Here is a 21,844-nt window from a genome sequence, read left to right as displayed (position 1 = left end):
AGTCAGGGCTCATGAAAGGGAATAACTTGGTGCTCTGTAAATAATTCATATGGCTTTTCTTCCTCTCTGATGAGAGAGAGCCAGGACAATCTTCAATTATGCAGAAGCTATCTTTCACAGGAGTGCAATCATTTCATAAATGTCCACCTGACGAGGGGCAATTGAAACAAGGAGCCAATTTTCCCCCTATTGTGAAGCCCCCCAGGTCCCCCAGGAAGGAATGTCTCTCTGCCCCCACGTTCCTGTGCCTGTACTGGAAACCCTCTCCTCAGGGCTCACCAGCTTAGTCCCACCCAGCACTGGGCGTGGTGGAGGCGGGGTGGATGGGGGGGTGTTCTGTAGTCTCAGATTTATTCCACTGACATGCAAATGAAACACGTTTCATCCTCAAAATAAGATAAGCCATCTCCCTTCAAATATTTAACTCGGAGGCAAGGATATATGACTTGGCATTTCTCCATCTTAACCTGTTCATTTAAAATGGACAGTATGTGCTTAGGGAGAGTGTTTTAAACAAAAGCATTACCACCAAACTCTTTTACTTAAAGAAACAGTCTTTTTTTCTTTAATGTAAATGTTTTTTCAGTCATTTGGGAAAATGGCTATAAAAGTTTTAAAAGAAGTCTAAAAATAAACAGATTAGTAAAAATAAAGTCAAATACTGCATATAGCGCATATTTTTTACAGCACACAGGCTCTCATGATGCTGCTTCTGCCTTTATTCAGCAAGAGGCAGAATGAACATGTGCCATATTCTGCACCTGTTCTGAGGATCTCGCCTGTAGGGAGATACTCTCTGTAACACAGCACACTTCGCAGAGCCTGTGAAGAGCAGTATTCGTGTCCTGCCTGTTATGAGCTGCAATTCAATAACCACTTTTTGCTGACCAGCTCTTTTCAGGATATGTGAAGAGCTGGGCTGAGGATCAGAAGGCTTTTCAGCTCCCTGATACCTGCCCTTCACCTCTACCTAGCTCTCAGGCAACCCACCCGCCAAACCTCCTACAGAGCCTCACACACTCACTGGCCACTTGCTCTTATGTGTCTGTCTACCACATGCTGGTAATGGTGTGAGGTGGGGAGATGTGATGGTAAAGTACAATCCCATTTTAAGTTTATTATTCAGAAGAACCCCAACATGGCATTCTCGGTAGAATAATTATTAGGCTACTGAAAAAGAAACCAATTAGATGACCCCTTTATGGAAACCTATCAGCTCATAAGTGAGGCAAGTCTTGTCTAAGTTCAAGAAACCAACTCAACATCAAAACAATATCAAATGTTCAAAAAAGGCTCTTGTAATAATATCACTGTCTTCCACTGTAACCTATGTCCCAACAAAACAAACAAAGCTCCTTCTCTTAGGTCTAACCAAATTCTTTAATTCTTTACTTTGTTATAGCATTATTTTTTACTTCAGAAGTAATATTTATTGTAAAAATGGGAACCATTAAGAAGTATATGATAGAAAATCTCCTGTATTCCCATCGCTCCAGTAATAACTATTATCTAAAGTTCGCTGTATCTGTCTACAGATTTTTATTTTCTATATCACATGTATTATTATGCAGGTACTTTGAAAAACAAGAACAAGGTCTTTTTGTATCTATTTCTTTGTAACGAGCTTTTCCACTCTTGTTCATTGGGTATTGACCGGGTGTCTGTTACACATCAAATGCTGTTCTAGGTGCTGGGAACACTTCAGTGAACAGAGCAAAGAGTTTCCCAAGCCAGTGTCCCACCTACACTCTCTCTCTCACATTCCAGGAGTGAGAACACAAACAAGGGTTGGGTAGGGAAAGGAGAAAAGAGGCTACTCAGTGTTCTTGGAAGGCTGGCCTCAGAGAACCCCCGCTCCCAATCCTGCAGGTCTCACCAATGGAATTAAAGGGTCCAGTCATTTTCTTTTTTTTCAAACCTGCAGGATTTAAACTGAAGTAGCATAGATACAACTTAAATACAAAGTATTCCAAGTGTCCTAGCTACCCACTTTCTTTTTTGGTCTTTATTTTTAATATCATTTGCTGCTCTTTAATAAGGGCACTCAGAAAGTTCTACTATACATGTCTCCAGGAAAAAAGAAAATCTTTCCCAATACAGTGGAGCAAGGACGTCTTCGTGTTCCGGCACTGCGGCTGTTTGGCAGGAGTGGATCTGTTTAATGACACCCCCCAGCTGTGCTCACTGAGTCAGTGGCTCGGCATCGGCCTCTCCGTCTGCATGCTGTCCCGGGCTGCAGTCCAAGAGAGGCGTGCAGATCAGCGGGGAGAACAAACAGCATCACTTCAGTAAGAAGGTGGAGCCAGAGGCCTGTTTTCCATCTTGATGATGGAGTGCAGGTCTCTCTCTAGCTACACAGTATGTTGACTTTTTAAGTCTTTTGATGAGAGGGGCATTTTTGTTTTTTCCCAACAGAAATATAAGTGGGTGACATACAAAGCAAGGATGGCACCTTACGTTTGGGAACTCCAGGCCCTGCCAGGCGGGAAACTGGATCATTGATACTGTTAGTATGTTTAAAGTTCATAACCTTTAAACCAGTAGTCCCACTTTTGGAAATTTATTCTTCAGATTTTATAAAAGCACTAGTAGAACTGAACATGTTTGAGAGTGTTTACTGCAGCTTTTTTTTTTTTTTTTGTAGTGGCAAAAACCCCCCCAAACCCTCCAAATAAAAAACAAGACCACCTGAATTACCATCAGTACGGGAAGTGTTGACCCAACTATGCTGCATTCATACTAGGGACTGTCAGGCAGGAACAAGGAAACAAGGAGGTAGACTTAGACCTGCTGGCCTGAAGAGAAGTCCTGAAATCTCATTAGTAAATGAAAAAAGCAAGCTGCTGAGTAACGGGTACCAGGATAAACATTTTCATAAAAAGCAGGAAAAAGTGCACATATGTGTACATGTTCGTCAGCTTTGGTTCGGAAGGTCCAAAGGCACAGAAAGTGACATACAACACATCGCACATCACATTGGTTATTCTGGGGATTTGAATGGACTGGAGGGAGATTAATTTTTTCTTTTACTAAATGTTTGTATTGTTTGACTTGTTACAGCAAATAACTGTAAAAAAAAATCCAACAAACTCAATCACAAGAAAAAAGTTGTAAGATCAAGCTGCCAAACAAACCAGAACAAAAACCACTAAGAAAAAAGAGAAGAAATATGCAAATTCTTGTCCCTTTAGTTGCTTTTCCAAGGCAATAATGGCCATAACATTTTCCATAAAGTAACTAGAAAAATAAAAACTTTTTTGGATATTACTCCTCAGTGATTCTATTTAATAGGAAATAATGCAGATAGATACTTTTGGATTTGTCTAATTTAGACAGATTTAGTTCATAATAATTAGTCTTTATCTGTAACCTTGAATAATATAATTGTTTAGAAAAATCATATTTTATTATTCTTTAACTTTCTGTTCATCGTAGGCTGAGGATCGGTGTGGGAGGCAGCTCTTCCTCTGTGACAAAGAGAAGAGGTAACTCTTAGTTTCTTTCATCCTAACTATGCTTACGTTCAGCTATTTGAAAACCAGGTCCCCCCATCCTCTCCTGCCTACCTAGTTCCCTCATTAAAACACAATCTTTGTTACCAATTTTTTATACATCTTCCAAAAACATAGCATATTTGCATGTAAGTATGTGCTTTAATCCCAACAGTAGCTAAAATACCATGAATACTATCTATACTTTGCATTTTTCACCTAATAATATCTTGGAGGTGGGTCCGCAGTAGGGGATAACAGGTAGTCTGCCTATTTCTAGTTACTGCACAATATTCCACTGTATGGATGCACCAAATTTTTATCTAAGCAGTCCACTGAAGGTTATTTCCAATATTCTGTAGTAGAAGTCCTTAATCTGGGGTGCAAGAATAGACCCTTGAAGCTTTGGGAATTACCTCCAACTGTGCACACATGAGCAAAAGGGTTATTTTTAAGGGAGATAAAAGATTTATAGGCCAATCAAATTCTCAGAGTTCTGTGATCCAGAAAGGGTTAAGAACTGCAGTGTCATAATTTTCTCTACCACAGACTGTTTGCTTTTGCTTCCACAGAAAAAAACACAAACATCTCCAGAAGAATCTCCTATCCAAATCTTAGGGAAGTCAATGGCTTCTTTCCCTACTTTTTGTTTGCAGTGTTTCCTCTGCCCTCCTTCCAGCCCCTCACACCGATGCCAATTCCTCTACACCTGCTGCCGAGCAGGCAGGCCCCTTTACACCTGCATCCGCATGGTCTTCCGTCATCGAGTTGAGAAACACACTGATGATCACGCAGTTTTCTGTCCATTCCCTGTCTCTAATAACATGCTTGTCATCATAATCGGTTTCACCATCCTTGGCTTGCTTTTCTCTCATTTCTTTCCCTTGAGTTCGGCTAATAGCAGAAATTGGCTGCTAAACTATTACTCTGGTCTGTGTAATGGGGCTGACAGCAGAAGCGTTCTGCTTTTTTTTTGACAACTGGGTATGATTTGTAAAGGTGTGAAGAGGAATTGCTAATGCTTCTCAGTCCCGTTACATTAACCTGGAAGGCATTCTACCCAAGAATTGAATCCAATATTAAATTGCCTGTTTTATGAGTTTCCCTTTAATAATTTTTCTAATCTTTACAATGTTTTCACAGCTTCGGTATTTTCTGATCTCTATTTCCTGAGATTAATAAGGCAACTTTATTTTATGGAAACTACTTTATTGGATTTTCTTTATTTTTGAGGAAAGAGAAAAAGAAGGAAAGACATATTTGAGTTTCTCTCCTCTCTCTTGTGTTCCTCCCCCAGTCTCTGGCTGATGCTAGGATGATTAAGCAAGGTTTCACAAAGAGACCATAATCCTTTATTTACAAAGACAATGCATGAAAATACCACCAAAAAGTCACGACGCCTTACAGCATGGAGGACATGGTCAATTATATTGTAATAACTTTGTATGACGACAGATGGGAACTAGACTTCTCATGGTGATCATTTTGAAATACTGAATCGCTAGGCTGTACACATGGAGCTAACATACTGCTGTAGGTCAGTTATACAAAAAAACGTGTAGCTACCCCTCTCAAAAAAAGTCACAGAGCCCAAATCAATAAACAAAAATCCCTCTGCGTACTGAGGAATCCGGAGGTGATCTCGAAGGCCTTTGGAGGGCAATAGGCAAAGAGGCAACAAGGTCCAGTGTCCACTCTAGGGTAACCACAGTATGGACGATGATGGGTTTGGGGCAGAAGCAGTGGCTCAGTTCTGGAGGCCACTGCAGGAATCTGGGCCTAACGGTCTAAAGTGGGGCAGTAGCAGGAGGGCTGGAGATAAGAGGAAGATTTAAAAGCTAATCAGAAGGTAAAACCAGCAGGACTTGGCAACTGACTTGGATGTGAAGGGCAAGAAGTAAGAGTAACAACTCCTACTTAATGAGCACTTACCATGGTTCAGACAGTGTGATAGGGCTTTCCTGCATAAGCACGTTTAATACTTGTAATAGCTCTACGAGGAGTATTATTATCATGTTTTATAGATGAGGAAACCGAGGCAGTGTGGGGGTAAGTAAACTGCTCAAGGTCACACAGCAGTCAAGTGGTAGTGGCTGACTCTAAGTCCAAACAACTGGCCACTGTGTGACAGGTAGGAGGGCTCAAGGATGATCTACAGGATTCTTCAGGGAGGGCTGGTGTGTGAGGGCGTCACTAAGGGAGGCGCAGAATACAGGAAGAGGAGCAGGTTTAAAAAGAAGATAAGAGTGTTTAGTTCAGTATAACTCCACAGTTAAGAGCGATGGTTAAAGGCAGGTGGGACGAGCAAATTATACATTTTGCTAGAAGACTGCCTCAGTAATTAACTGTTGTGCAATGAAGTGGTAGAAATCAAGAAACAGAAAAGGCTGAGTATGAAGCAGGGCACTGTATTCATGTTGATGTGTATTGCTGGCCTTCCTTCTTGATGATGACTGTAATTATCTGCGCGATGACACAGAATAAATTCTCACCAATTATTAACCAAGTTGCCATCCCCATAGAATCTAGCAGCTTCTGCAAAAGGTGGTATGTCTTTGGCTTGTATGGTTTCCAGCCCTTAACAGCTTACTGCTTTTGGATCTACCCATTCCTGTCCTACACGGCACCTTGTTGACAGCAAAAAGGTTAAGTAAGAAAATGACATGACAGTTAGAAAGACCTGAAAAGTTTTTAATACATTGCCTGGTTTAAGGATTCATGAAAATGTTGGGTTAGCAACACCATACGGTGAAAAATAAACTAGTAGAATAAAAGGACTGAGTGTGACTCCTGCTTTGGAAAATTGTTCTATGACATGAGTAAGTTACCAATTGATTTCTCTCAGTCTAATTTTCTTTATCTGCAAAGTGGGGCCAACGATACCTTGCAGAGGGTTACTGTGAGTATTAAATTAAATAATGTATGTCTGGGTATCTAGCAGAGGGTTTGGAACACGGCAGAAGTTCAGTATATGCTAACATTTTTCTTTCTCCTTCTTATGGACAAGAGGCATGCTACAGACAGTTACAATGTTGTGTGCATGATAGATATTTAATAAATTTGTGTTTGTTATCATTTAGAATACACCTGTGCTGTGCAGAACTGGGTTTTGAATCACAGAGTTTGTATCATTTTGATGCACCTTAAACATTTATAAGGTGACAGCTAACCTTTTGAAAATACTATTAAGCTTATATGTTCATAATTTCGACTCAAATAAGTAAACAGTAGTAAAAGGAACCTTATCAATGACAAGCAGAGCAGCTTAGTTTGGCAAATCAAAGATAAGCTTTACCATCACACTCTCCATCTGAACACTGTGAGGAAAGAGAACATACTCTCTGCCTCTTGGGAAAATCTAATTGTCCTGATCTTGGCAGGAAACTTACAACTGTTGTATTTTATTTACAAAACTTTGCATTCTCAAGGGAAGATGTTCCATGAAGATTATAGGAAAACATTTTTGCAACATATGGCTGGGTTTACTGCTCCTGCTGGAGTCCTCCCCAGGGCTGGCCCCTCTCCTGGCACTCCCACAGGGCAGGTTCAATCTGAGGAGCCCTTCTGAGGCTGCTGTGTGACTTTTGGCCTCTGAGAAGTTTCCCCTCCACCCTCCTAATGCTCGAATCCCCACCTGTCAGAGGAAGGAGCCAGCCTCCCACATAGTTGAGTCCCTAGTGCCAGCCCGCTTATTCCTGGCTCATGTAAGAGTAATCAACGTCTCCATCTTCCCATCCCGTACCTTCCCTTCCCTCTCTGTTTCTATTTCCATCTCCTACTCGGCTCCATGTTTCTTCATCTGCCTGTTTCTCCCTGTCTCTGCACACACACGCATATGCACACATGTGCACGCACACACCTCAATACTGATGTGCCGGAAATAAAACAGAAAGTACCATTCAAGATACCCTGTGATGAGTTTAGACTCCCCTCCCACTTCTGATTTTACTCACCCAGAACCATCTCTGAACCAAGAGAGTCTTCAACCAGGTTCCCCGTTGGGGTGGGTAAAACATCATCATCAAAGCTGATGAGGTCGATGTCCCCCAGAAGCTTGCTCTGCAGAACTGGCACTGGGGGGTTGGCTGGAGGTCCCTCTCCCAGCGACCTGAATGCTTTGGCTTGTGATGCCACTGAGAGTCGGGGAGGAACAGTGACCGGTTTCAGCAAAGCCGCAGGGTAGTTGGGGTTTTCTGAGGAAATGGATTTCTTCGGCAGCAAAGGCCGAGGAGCAGGAGTGGGGGCTTTCCTCCCAATGTCAGGGCTCTCGGCCACAGGCCCTCCTCCCAGAATCTCATGATTCACACTTCGTATAAGGCCAGGGTTTGGTTTCTTTGGCAATTCAGGTTTGGTTCCTGGGATGCTCCTGGCTTCTTGCGCTGGGGAATGTGGGGTGAGCCCTTCCCCGGAGGCCACCCTGAGTCTGTTTTCAGTCCAGGAGTCCCATTCTCCAGAAGCTCTGTTGGCTGCTGGTTTGGGAGCCACAGAGGGTTTCCCTGAGGGAACAGCAGGCCTTGGGGGCAGCGTGCGGGGAGCAATTTCTGGTTTCTTGGGCAGTCCCAAGCTTTCTGTATTTGTCTGACCCTCAAATGCTTTGATCCTTGAAATGACAGTATTTTGGCTTCGTTCTGTGTTCATAATGTTCATCACTGCCTGACTATCCAAGTCGCTGGTGTTGTCCAACAGAGCCTGGGGCCGGCTCGGGGCTGGCTCCTCGCGGGTGGCCGCTGCGCTGCTTTTCTGGTGATTCTGCTCTTTAATGTGGGTATCTCTGGCTACTGGTCTGAGGTTGCTTTTTGATCTTGGTTTTGGCACTGGACATCTTGTAGCACTGGAGTTTTCTGGACAATTCTGTTCTTCGGAAACATCAAAGACTATTAAAGGCGCCACATTTGTCACATGATCGCTGGCTGAGGCCGCTGGGGAAGGCTGCAGAGGTTTGAGAGGTGCCGGCAGTGCTGACAAGAACAGAAGTTGCAACGTTAAAATAGAAAAGACAAAACAATAGAAGATACACAAATTTTAAAAATATACACGTAGACTATCAAGAGATTTTGGTTTCCTTAATTAGTAAAGAGTAATTCTAAAATCAGTGGGGAAACGTTTATATCCAGCTTCCTGCAGAAGGGCTCTTCAAGTTGTCTCTATTCATATAATATTCATTATGTAATATTTTAAAACACTGTTACATCCCTGATTCTCAGTGGACTTATCAGTGAGCCATTTCTCTCTTGTCAAAATTTCAACAATTCTTGCTTTACTTTTCCAAAGTAACGTACTCTCATCTGTTAACGCTAATACAATGCTTTTTAAAAGCCTAACAGAACCTTTAGCTGCCTATCAAGTTTAAGTTGCTAAATACAACATCTTTCTCAATGGGAATAAAGGGCATCGACGGCAATACCAACCATGAGCTAAAAAGATGTTTTTGTGATATGAACTGGGGTGACTGGGGCCTTGGCTTGAGAATGATCCATTATAATATCACAGCAAGCCCCAATAAAGCAAGCACACAGTGACCACGCTGACTGGGGGGCAGAGCTCAATGAATAATGCACAAATTACAAGTTACTCTAAAGGCTAGAACCTATTGATTAGTTCCCTAGAACTAGGTCAGAACTAGGGAAGACAAATTACTTGCATTACTTTGAGGCAGATGGTTGTCTATTTCTTCTGAGAAGTCAGTCTGAGTTGCAGAAGTAATAGTGTGCCTTGGAGTGGCAGCAGCATTATTGTTATTTGTACTATTAACTTGAACTTGGTTGATTTCTTTTATGACTTGTTCATAAGACGGTGGGAGCTGCAAAGTGAAGAATGAAGATTTTAGACACCTGTGGGCTATAGCCAAGGTGTTAACAGTCTCACTGTTCTTATCCTTGAACTTCATTTAAAACTAAAATGCAAAAGATCATGTGGTATTTATTCACCTCAGCAGGAACCAGCTCACTGGGCCTCCACGGGCCTGCTGCAGAAGACGGGGGAAATCCCAGTCCTGGAGGTGGTGCTCCTGGAAACCACGAGGCCGGCCTCAGTGGCTCGGCTGCCACAATGGTGATCTCTGGGCGCCTGGCAGACAGAAGCCTCAGTGAGGGTTTTCGGTTTGGTAACAAGCTATCGTCTACTTGCAAATGTTCAAAGATCGAGAAAATAACTACCACCCAAAAAAGGTTACAGAAGAACCGCCAAAGTCACAGAATGACCTGTCTGGCCTGGGCTGTCTCTCTCAGCACACCCAGGCAGGCTTCCAGAGAGCAGATGACAGTCATCCTCCACGACACTGGCCTCTGAAAGCTAGAGATGTACCCTGAGCGCACTTCGCTCTGCCTTGGTTGGTAAGAATAAGGACTAAGACCCGTACAGTCCCTCCCTTCCAGGGCTCTGCGATGTAGCCTAGAGCACAGACAAGGAGTTACCTTAAGGGGGCAAAGGGCATTGGTCAAAGAAAAGATTAAGTTTTCTGTTATTATAAAGTACGTACTCTGAAATGATGCCTTGTAATTAGAACAGCCCCTTCCTCCTCACTCAACCTCTCTCACATTCAGAGTTATCTCTAAGTGTTTAGAGTTTACACGTTCACTTACAGACCCTGATGTGTGTGTCCGTGTTCCTGGTCAGTCTGTATGTGAACCTGATGACTCACCTTCAATACTGAGGAGCCATAGTTAGGCGTGCCTTCTTTCATCATTTCCTTAACCTGATTCTACGGTCTCATATTTAAAGGTTTACTTTCAACCTGATTTCCTTACAAATACCAGCTGTGTGACTCTGAGCACACCCAGCCAACCTCTCTGAGCCTCGCTTTTCTCATCTAACAAACAGGTATGATGATACCTGCTCTGCTTTTCTCTAGTAGTCTACGGAAAATAAAAATTAAAATTAAAATTAAAAAGCACTGCTATTATCAAAACTGTGCATGTATACATATTCTCGTGCTAGCTTGTGAAACAGCAGAACCTGCCCATTGATTACATTTGAATTGAATTACCTAAGAACCTCTGCTTATGGCTGTCTAAAGGCTAAATAACAAGAATTATTTATTAGCACAAAGGAGTGTATGTGTGTGGGTGGGGAGGGCTATGTGCGAACTCTCTGTATTTTCAGCTCAATTCTGTTGTGAACCTGAAATTGCTCTAAAAGAATAAAGTCTATTTTAAAAAAAAGAATACATACTTTTGGCATGAGAAAAATGATTAAACAAAGTTATAGGATCATATCACAAATATTTAAACACTAAAAGTCATATATTAGAAGAAACTGCACTGACAAAGGGAAATACAATTATAAGATCTAACTACAGGGAGAAGCAGGGTTCTGAGATGTATGTACAGAATCTAGTTACCTATCTTCATAATCTGGAATGTACTATTCAAAGTTATTAATCGTTGCTGTCTTTACATAGGAGGGTGAATAGGCTGTTTATGTTTTTCTTGGTTGTCCGATATTTTCTGTAATGAGCATGTATTATATTCAGAGTTAGAAAAATTGTTTCACAAATTGCATTTAGCCAATCCCCTCTTAGACACTGTGCTAAGTGTGCCACACTGAATTTACTGTCAGTCTCCTCTGTGGAATCCAAGTGAGGCATTCCAATTTTTATATAGCTTTTATCTAACTAAATAATGCAATACTAGTTAATAAATGTTAACCACTATATACACATTAACCCTTAAGGACAATCGTACAAGGTATGATATGTACTATTTTAAAGATAGGAATATAGAGGCTAAGAAAGGTTAAGGAGTTTGTCCAAGGTCACGTGGTGAGAAAGTGAGGCTTGGATTTGAACTTGGTTATGTCTGACTCCAAAAGTCCTTGTTCTTCACTACTGTATAAGAAATTTGAGAGCAGGGACCATGTCTTCTAGAAATCTATCCTATTTATCGACCTGTTCACCTTTGCATCCATTCTGCCATCTATCTGTCTATTGGTCCCTCCTATCTATCCAATGACTCGCTCCCCCGGGTCCCCTCCGTCCTTCCCTCCAACCAGACATCTAGCCATTTTTATTGGTTCAGCTATCCGTATAGCCTGCCTGACTCTTTTCCTTTCTTTATCCTTTCTTTATCCAATTTTCTATCCTGTCATCAGTTCTTACATCCATATGACATTTACTAAGTATCTGTGAGGTCCAAAGCATTTCTCTGCAGCAACCACAACAATGCTTTCCATATAGCAATTGCTCAGTAAACATTTGGAAATTGAGTGCAATAAATAATTACTGTCAAAAGGGCATTATCAAGCTTGTGCTGCTGCTTCTCTCAAGCAAAATCTTCATCATTTAAACTTATAGACAAATTCATAAAACGTATCAATGAGGCAGGACACTGTAATACACTGCTTATGAGAGAAATATTTAACTTGCTAACTGATGACACAATTTTACTTCACAATTATCAGAATATATGTCTTCTATTATAAACAGAATCATACCTCCTATCTCGATGAAGCTCACTCTGAATAGAAGTCCGAGAAGCTATAAAAGAAAAAATTAACTGATATAGTACAAAATTAGTACATTCAATAGAGGTTTAAATTTTTATATGATATACTATTGGAAAAAGTTAGCTTATACTTGACATCAGATAGAATGTATGAATTTTAACACCCTTAAGTAGAAAAGCAAATCAAAAGGATCTTTTCATATGGCCTAAAGTTAATTACAGGGATATATTTGAATTGCATGAAAAAAGACAGATTTCAAAAACTCCCCAAAGCACATTCTGTGGTTCTGAAAATAAGCTGAAGAATGAACAGAGAAAAGAAGACAGCTATTAAATAGAAACTGCATGGTGAGAGCATTATGATGACATGAATTAACAATGGGCAGAAAAAAATTTTAAGTGTCTCTTCTAATCCATGTGACTCTACTTTTGTAATGTTTGTTTATAACTCTACTGTAAAGAGAGTGGATGTGGTCAAATTTTCATCTACTTTTTAATTTTCCTGGAGTTTTACAAGCTTTAAGTTGTTTCATTGCTTAAATTAAGAGAGTATAATAATAAATGCAAAAAGTATTCAAATCTCTTTTATAAACATGTTTCTAGCAGACAGTATTATTGTACATTCAGCACTAACTTTTCCCTTAAACCTCGAACTCAAAAATCTAGATGGTTTAAATTTTTTCCAAATTTTATTTTAAAATTATGTCTTAATCATACAACAATCAGACATAATTTATTTTAAAATTATGTCTTAATACGTCACATATGGGGTCACATATTTACATATAAGTGTAATACAGAAAAGTATCCCTATTTTAAGGAGCACATTCCAAGGATATCTTATAAAAAGTCTTCAAATACTATACTGTAAAGATTTGTGGACAAAAGGGAGTTTGTTTTAGATATAAACTATTTCTACCTTCGTATCTCTCCAATACTCTATCAATTCTTCTGATTCAAAAAGGTTGAAGGTATGAATTTTCTCTTTCTTCTTCCTATTAACTTCTGGCTCTCTCTGAACAAGGAGACTGCCAAGACTGGGGAGGCTGGGGTGGAGATGGCAGGTGGGGATAAAAGTTAGGCTGGGGCTGGAGCTGTGGCAGTGGAACCTACATGAGGTTAGCAAAGCAAACTCAACATCTGAAACCCAAACCCCTGGATCTTGAGTTGGAGGATGTTCTGGCTTGATTGGTACATTTTTATCAAGAGTTAAACCAAGTCAAGGTGCATTTTATCTATCAGAATAAAAGAAGACAGAGAGGCTTTAGCTCTGAGTGGCACAGCTGATTTGTAAGAATGGTTTCATTAAGTTAGAGGCTCACCGAGTGTGCTACAATCACATTACCATCATCACTAAAGCAGAATCAGCAGACACAGCACTTTTAAAAGCCGTCATGTTATTATTACAAACATACCTCTTCCACGGGGCATTTTGCTGTGCACTATTCATGAGTGCTAAGGGAAAAAAAGAAGGGGTTACAGAAGAGGAAAGGGAGAAAAAAGAGTGAACCCAGTTGCGTAAATTCTAACAGGAATTCAGGAGCAAAACTGTCTTGCCATGCCACTGTTTCTCCCCACTCTGCACTTCGATGGAAAGGAAAGGTTGATGAAACATAGTTTCAGAGAGTAAAGAAATATGTTGCAAGTGAAGATATGTCCACACACATAACCACAGTAAAAAAAGAAAATTTCCTACAGTTTTTAACAACAGTGAAAAAAAAAAAAATCTAAAACCCATTTTTGCAAAATCAATCTGCTACTTCAACAGGGATCAATTTTCAAGTATGAATAATATTTAAAAGGTAATTCAGTAGACAATTTACATCTTTTAAATCAGTGGCTTTTCACTTGATTCAGCCCCTTCACACCAGAGGCATTAGTAACAGCGTCCCCGGTTAGCAGAGTGGAAGTCCCACACTGGATGTAGCTGAATGAGGGGAGAGAAGGTCTCCTAGTCATAGAGTTCTCTGCACATCTGTGGACTATCACTACTCTCCCCTCTGCTGCTCCGAATTTAAAATTTTTTTTCTCACGTTCACTCATCTTGGAAATCTCTTTTCTCTCTTGATCCTTACAGAGTGATTGGTACTTTTTGTCAGGATTGAACAAGTTTAACAGCTAGAAATCCTTTAGATTTTCACAGAGCATCTCACACTCTTCCTGCTAATTTCTCAACTATCTGCCTAATCTCATTCTCACTTTCCCAGATTAAACAGATTTGATGTAGGTGTTGCCAGGAGAGTCAAATCTTCGACCACATAGGCCAACATGCTCCTTTTAACCCGTGCCACAAACTGCCAGTCCTCCATGCATTTTGGATTAAGGCCACAGAATAAAGGCGATACTTTAGATGAAAGTTATATCATTTTACAGAATTATTTTCAAACTTTCCTAGTTCATATGTTTAAATTCTAAATATAAGACAAATTCATATTCAGCTGTTTATAAAAGATTGAGATCTGGATTTGCAGTATTAGCACTAATAAAGAATTTTCCTAAGTTTCCATAGGACTGTAAGCCTGGAAGGACCCTCAGTGATCATCCTGCTCCAACCTGACAGATGAGGAGACTAAGATCAGAGAGGGTCAGTGAATTATCCCACCTCACACAGCTCACTATGGGAAGGGCTGGGAGCAGTTTGCTTCTTGAAGCAGTTAGACTCCTTGTGGAGCCAGGAGAGGTGGATGCTAGTCTTAATTCTAAATAATTCGAAATTATCAATTAGATGATGGTCAGAAGAAATAAAGACATAGAAGGATTATTATACTACAGGCATCCTTGTTATAGTTCTTACCAATGAAAATCACAATGGTAAAAACAACTCATTAAATACATTTGCTTGGGACAGGGTATGAGCTGGAGGCTTCTGGCATGACAACAACAACATCCCTGGAGCGGAAAGCTGAAAATGGCCTTGGAGTCAGGAGGCCTAGGCTCACATCTCAGATCCACCTTGTGAGGCCACTTAACCTCTGGCACTCGGTGTCCCTGCCATCTGTAAAGTGGGATAAACATCCACCATGCAGAGCACTATTTTATGATGTAAGGGGACAGTTCCCAACTCACAGTTGGCAATGACTATTAGCTAAATCTGAATTTCACAGAATAATTTTCTCTTAAAAAGTCAATGAAAGGAAAAGCCTGACCTACCAGGTATATCCAATTAGAACACATTTAAAATCGTTACCCAAAATATTTCAGGCTTTCCAGAACGAATACAAAAAGAAGGATCTCACTCGACCGGAACAAGAATCATTATGACAGAATTTAAAACATGATCAGTTATGGAATATTGCTTTCAAATGTGATAGTCTTCTTCCCTGCTAAGGACAGATGACAGAGTCTGGGATAGTAAAGCAAACATTTCAGTGCGTTGAACAAGACAAAATTTGCTCACAACATTTCTTACAGAAGGGGCAAAGGGGGGATAAGGGGGGTGAAGACACAGCTATTCCCCGTTCTGTGTTTGTGTGGGCTGTTTGGCCTTACTGCGTGAACATCAGGGGTAAATGCAGCCAATAAACCCTTCACTCTGTACACAAAGTGAGTGACATGTAAGAATTAAGACAACTGGGTTATTATCTGTTTTTAAAGACAGCTCAAAGTTTCCCTTTGTTTCACCTCCTCCTCCCTCTGCCTGCAGGGACCCTGCTTCACCATTTCCTCTCCTCTCCTGCTCCAGTCCGGCCTCTCCACTGGCTCCTTCCCCGCGGCCTACAAACGTTGCCAGGCTTCCTCACCCTATAAACACGGTCAGATCTACTCTCTGCTTGACCCTTCTTCCTTCTCAGGCCTCCCTTGTCCTGTTTATCAGCAAATTTCATAAGAGAGTCGCCTACCCCAGTGTCCAAACCTCACGTGTTCCATTCATTGTTGAAATGAAGTGTGGCTTCCAACCTCAATGTTCTCCTGAAACCGCCTGCTTAAAGGTCACTGCTGACCTCCTAAGTGCCACACACAATGACCTATTCTCAGCCACCTGTCACCTCACCTACTGCAGCATTAAGAGCTATCTGTGGTTCGCTCATTCTTTTTGAAAACCTCTCCTTCCTTGACCTCTAACACACGGCTGTCTCCTAGTTTTCTTTGACTCCGATCATTCTTTCTCTGCCTTTTTGATCCACTACTCCTTAGCTGCCTTCTCTTAAGCCTTGCACAGCACAGGGGGCAAGGGGTAAGCAGGATCCATCGTGGAAGATCTACGGGAAGTCACAGATTATAATCCCCAACAAAGAGGTCCCGAAACCCAAGAGGGAGGAGAGGTGAGAAGCCAGAGAACAAAGGCAGGAGCCAGCAAACAGGACCCCATGAGAGGAGGCCCTCCTCCCCAGCAGGGCTGGTGCTGGGTTTTCCGGTCTTGCCTCTTTTACCCTATTGAAGCTGAAAGGCACCGCTTGACCTCAGTCATCCATGTTTCCTAAGATTCTGTCTTTTGTCACCCTTCTCTGTTCTCAGCCCTTTCTCCCTAAATATTTAGCTACTCCCAGGGCTTTGTCTATAACCTTAATTACTCCAAATTACATCTTCAGCAAGAAATTCTTGCCTAATTTCCAAGCCCTAGTTTCCTTTTTAAATTCCTTCCCTGCTCCTTCTCCCCACTTCCCCTCATGAGCTCTTAGTCACGTAAAGCCGTCATGAATTGTTCATGTTCACAGATGAATTCTCATTAACATACACTGTGGCATTGCCACACCTTTATAATTCACCGCCTCCAACCAACAACTAAACGTGGGGAAGCGTGGAACACCCCTCTGTACTGCCACCTTGCAAATGTTTCACTGCAATGGCTCAAATGCATGCTCTTCACACCTGTGGATACCCTAAATTCATGCTAAATAGTGTAAGTTATGTTTCTAAAAATAGGATACATTCTCCTCAGGGTGGTGACCTCAGCTCAAATAATGTGAAGAACATTTAAAATCCCTTTCTTATTTTTTTTTTATAACAGGTAATCCAAGTTCTATTTGGAAAAAGGATGTTTGCAGAGCCTTTTATTAAAAAGAATGTTGAAATCCTGCCACCAAGAGCTTTAAAGCTTTAAAGAGGTAAAGTAAGAAAGTATGAATGCACCATGTTAGAGAGAATTCTGTTGTAGCACTTCTATCATGCATGTGGTGGAAGTGTGAGCCAGTCTCCACAAGCATTTATATAGTCAAATATTGGGATATTTAATAAAATAAAATAAACATTTATACAGTTAGATACTGGAAGCAAGTGAATAAAAAGGGATGGGGCTTGATATTTTTGAAACCTATCAGATGTCTCTTAACTATAGAAAATGGTTACATACAACTTAACATTAGATCACTAAAACTGACTAGGTAATACAGGTTTGTTTTTTTTTTTAACACTTTTATTGTGGTGATTACAGGGCTTTTTAAAAAACAGCTTAGTTCTTTAGGAGAGAAATATTATTCTGAGGAACTGGCTTATCAATAAATGAAAATTGAAAAGAATGTTGAAAAACTAGCTGCTTGTGTAAGATGGTTTATTACTCCTTAGGAGAAGCTACTCATCTGATTCTTTGTAAGATTCATCAAATACAGCCACTTGCTGGAAATCTAAATCATCACTTTAAATTATTACAGAGGAAAATACAAAGCAGGAAAAAACAAACTTACATCTCTTGATTACTGCTCTAATGGATGACAAGGGTCCTTGGCTAGAAAAAAAAAAAAAGAAAGAAAAGCTGTTACACACTCATTAATCCTTTTAAAGAAGGATCATTTATAATGCCAGGTCATTCTGGGGACTCAAATGGCACCAAGCAGCAAGTTTGGTCTATCCTATTTACAAGACGCGAATTTAAGAATCTTTAAAATTGCCTTTGGTATTTAATATGCTTTATGGGAACTGAGGAGGCTGGTGAAGTGAGTCTGCATGTAAATTTAAAATTGCTTTCACAGCTTCCTACATACTGAGTCTTCCAGTGGACACCACTGGAAGTCAGGTAGCAATTATATGGTGCTCAAAAGAATTCTGACCCTTTATATCTCTTTTGTGTTTGACATCAGAATTCCTGCCTTCTCTTATCAGATCAAAATAGATCACTTTTATAATCAATTTGACCTAAAGGACCAACAGCATTCCTCCCTAAGATCAGAATTAAAAACATCACCACCTAAAAAAAATCTTTTGCCTGCTTCAACTTTTGTTCAATAGCTGGTTGGTCCTGGCTGCCTCCGACTGTGTGACCTTGGGCAAGTAACAGAACCCTTCTGAGCCTCAACTTACTCATTGGTCAAAACTCACCAGCTGCAAAGGTTAATGTTACTAGTTTGTGAGGCTGTTTGTTCATCTGATTTTTGTCTTTATTCAGAACAGATGGAATAATTATTTTTGGAATCATTTAGAAAAAATACGTAACCATGAAAGTTTAATGATATGATTTAGAAAGAAAACTTGTTTATAAAATTCTTCATTTTTTTTCAGAATGCTCTTTTAAATTTTATACTTATTTTTGAATTTATGCTCTTTTAAAATCTATGCTTATGGTCATCTGGATAAATCCTCTTGCTGTTCCTTAGGTAGATAAGAAAAAACTTCAGGAAGATACAATGATACATAGTTTATTTTATGAGAGGGACCCTTTAGAACATACTGTTCTGACAGACAAGAAAAAATTAAGCTGCAAGTGGTCTTCAGTATCATGAAGCTAGGACCGTAATATAAAATATAGATATTTTCAGCAACACATTTTTTTAAATAAAAAAAAAAGTTTTTAAAGGCTTTCTGTAAACAACTACCTGAAAAAAAATTTAGTATAAGGTAATATAGAAGAGGTAACAGCACTAAAACACAAGTAGGTGGACAGAAGTTTTCAGAGGAAACTTCTTGGTGCAAAAGTGGAGAGACTCCATGTGTTAATATTATGTTGACGCAGGTACAGTAATTAAAAGGATTAGAGTCAGTACTTAGAGCCAAAAGCCAGCCTCCTATGTGTCCAGGAAGAATATAAGAGATTTTATTGAATGTCTCCATTCAGTAGTCTCCTTACTCAGTACCACTGATTTGATGGGATGTCGTCACACTGCTACCTCTGTGAAGGAGACAGGCGTACTGACTGGGGCGGAACACGGTGGGGGGCGTTTGGGTTGAATTGCTCCCCCTCCAAAAAAGACACGTTGAAGCCCTCAGCTCTAGTACTTCAGCATGTGACCTTATTTGGAAACAGGGTCAATACAGATATAATTTCTACAGTAAAGAGAAAGTCATACTAGAGTAGGGTGGGCCTCTAGTTCTAACGTGACTGGTGTACTTGGAAGACCATGTGGAGACAGAGATACACAGGGGCAGTGCCACGTGATGTCAGAGGCAGGAGGATGGGAGTGATGTGGCTGCAGGCCAAGGAATGCCGCCGACGGCCCACTGGCCCCAGAAGCCAAGAAGAGGCAAGGACGGACTCCCCTGCGGCTTTCAGAGGAAGCAGGACCCCGCTGACAGACTGGGTTTCAGACTTCTAGACTCCAGAGCTGTGAGACATTAATTTCTGTCACTATAAGTCACCTAGTGTGTGGTACTTCGTTACGGCGGCCCCAGGAAACTAACACAGGGCGGCCGTCCAGGGTGCTGAGTAGATGAGATAATTCATTGAGCTGTACACTTCGTGTACTTCTCTGTATGTTATACTTTAATAAAAGTTGCGTGTGGGGTTGGAAACCTTGGCACAAAATAGAATTTTGACTGAGGTCATCTCAGGTTCTACAATTCTCAAGACTTGCAGCATCATTTTTAGGTTAGATTTACAAACCAACCAAGCAACCAAGCAACCAACATCTTATGTCTATAACGGCATTTCCCAAACTCTATAAAGTTTCCAGTTCTCCTTCAGAGGTTGATAGAGTTTGTGGAAGGTAGAATGAAAAAGGAGGCCCATGGTTAAGTACGTCTCAATGGGAAACAGTTTTGGGAGATGCTGGAGAAGCCTCCAGGCTGTGCGGTGCATAGAATTTCTGTATGTCAAATGTAGCTGAGGATTTGCAAAAACCGTGGTTCTGAAGATGACCCTTCATGCCCATCTTTCTGCAGAGCCCAGGCTACAGGTGAAGGAACCACTCCACAGTCTTAAGAGAAAACCTTACAGACGGAAGTCCTCCCTCAGCGTGAGCTCAGGCTCATGTCTCAGCTGGGAACAGCCAAACCAGATGGCCACCAGGGGGCAGTAGATGCAGCCACACAACCCCTGATCAGAGGAGGGGGCAGCAGACCTTGTTCTGGATCCAACAGCCCACATTCACTTCTGGTGCCTCTGCTTGCCAGCTGGTATGACTTTGTGCAAGTTAAATTACTTAGCTTCTCCAAGGCCCCTGGTTTCCTCACATAAAAGCAAGGATAACCCACTTCCTTCATGAGGTCGTTGTGAGGAGTCAGAGGCAGAATCCATTAATACATATGTGACATAGTGCCTGGAAGGAAGTGTGGGTTAAATAAATGTGAGCTGCTGTTAGCATGATTCATGTTTGTGCATAGTCTTTAGGGGCATCACAAAGCATCTGGTACATACAACCCTTGATGGCTTCTCATTTTGGGGTCTGATATAGATAGTAGGCCTAGCAGTTTCTGTTTTTAAAAGACTTTTTTCTTTGAAATTCACTTGGCTTTCTTCCGATTTCTGCTGTTCAGATGGAACCTGAGCTCAGGCCCCTTCACGACCAAACAAAGGGCTGTGAAACTGCATCTCTGCTCCATGCTAAATGTAGAAGCCCGTGTCCCGGCTCTTGACAGAGCTGACCCAGATCTTTTGCCTTCTGCTCTTCAAGCGCTGCTGCTCTATTATCAGGTGCCCTTGTTCCTGGTGTGGCAGATAAACCTGCTCCAGAGTATAAGAGTCAAAGAAACTTCCAGAAGGGAAATAAAAGGTTGGGGAAATGGCTTTCAGATACTGAGGAGGAGAACCAAAAGCCAGGGTCAAGACAGAACTGTCTCAGATCTGACTGCCTGATGATCCGTCTTCCTTCTGTCCCTTCGTCCACTCTCCCCCAGTGGCCCTTCTCGGGCTGTGCTGTAAGGTCACTCACTGTATTTGCATATAACTTTACTTAGTTGTAAAGAAGGTGGTTTTAGGAAAGAAAACTGCATTTTAAAAAAAAGTTTCTTAACATAATGAATTTCTAATGATGAGATTTCAGCGACGAAGATGATGAGAACAGCTTATTATTTTGTGTGCCAAACACACAATCCATTTTGAAAATGAGGAGGAACTGAGGCTTAGAGGTTAGGGCTGCAGTCACACAGCTGGTAAGTGGCAGAGCCAGATGTGAATTCAGTACCATCTGATTATAGTCCAAAAGTCCATAATTCACGCTTGGGTAGTTGGGTAAAAGTTTCCGGATGCTCCACAAAGTTCAATAGGTAGGCAAATACCCCTAGGCATAAAGCTGGCCCCTCAAATATCACGTCAGACTTTCATGCAGACTATGCAGATACAGGGATGAGCAAAACAAAGGTTGGCAGATACAACACTGCACTGTTGTCAACAATGACAACAAAGCACAATGATCATTCTTAATCTCATCTAGGGAAGTCCAATCTTTCTTTACATTTTAGATTATGTTTTATTTATCATAAGATGACAGAGTCTAAAAAATATTTATACAACTTTCAAAAAAGCAGCTTGTTTCCAACTGTAAATTCACCCCCCACTCCTCCCCTTGGTGAGGCAAAACGATTTTCACAAATCTAGGAGTCGCTGGATTTGGTGTGTTTGGTACACAAATCAGAACAATGCCTGCAAGTGCCCACTGTCATCATCACATCAGTTTTTGGAGTTCCTTCTACGTGCAGAGACAATTGAATATATTTTTTAAAATGCATTCTTTATAAAAATCCTCGATAAAGGGCATGAGCATACATTAAAGAACCAGTCAATAAAGCCATTAGCTTAACAAGGAGTTAAACCAATGTGATCTAGAG

At 41.0% G+C, this 21,844-nt stretch overlaps 1 protein-coding gene across 8 annotated transcripts in view; it reads right to left on the bottom strand.

Moving 5' to 3' along the window:
- Window positions 1-21,844, bottom strand: part of SH3D19 (SH3 domain containing 19) — a 156,209-nt gene that overhangs the window by 30,115 nt on the left and 104,250 nt on the right. For 3 of the 8 annotated variants that reach the window (XM_031464811.2, XM_064490337.1, XM_064490433.1), the window contains exons 3-7: window positions 17,554-17,594; window positions 11,922-11,964; window positions 9,419-9,557; window positions 9,129-9,291; window positions 7,445-8,449 (exon numbers count right to left, since the gene is read on the bottom strand). In XM_031464811.2, the coding sequence (XP_031320671.2) occupies window positions 7,445-8,449; window positions 9,129-9,291; window positions 9,419-9,557; window positions 11,922-11,964; window positions 17,554-17,594 (1,391 nt within the window). Of the gene's footprint in view, window positions 1-7,444; window positions 8,450-9,128; window positions 9,292-9,418; window positions 9,558-11,921; window positions 11,965-13,347; window positions 13,388-17,553; window positions 17,595-21,844 lie in introns of those variants that run through there. The other 5 variants (XM_064490466.1, XM_031464787.2, XM_064490363.1 and 2 more) reach the window with 4 other exon arrangements.

Source organism: Camelus dromedarius, chromosome 1 (genome assembly GCF_036321535.1).
Source record: "Camelus dromedarius isolate mCamDro1 chromosome 1, mCamDro1.pat, whole genome shotgun sequence".
Classification (NCBI taxonomy): domain Eukaryota; kingdom Metazoa; phylum Chordata; class Mammalia; order Artiodactyla; family Camelidae; genus Camelus; species Camelus dromedarius.
Note: the sequence above shows the minus strand (reverse complement) of the source record. Positions and strands in the feature narration are given on the sequence as shown.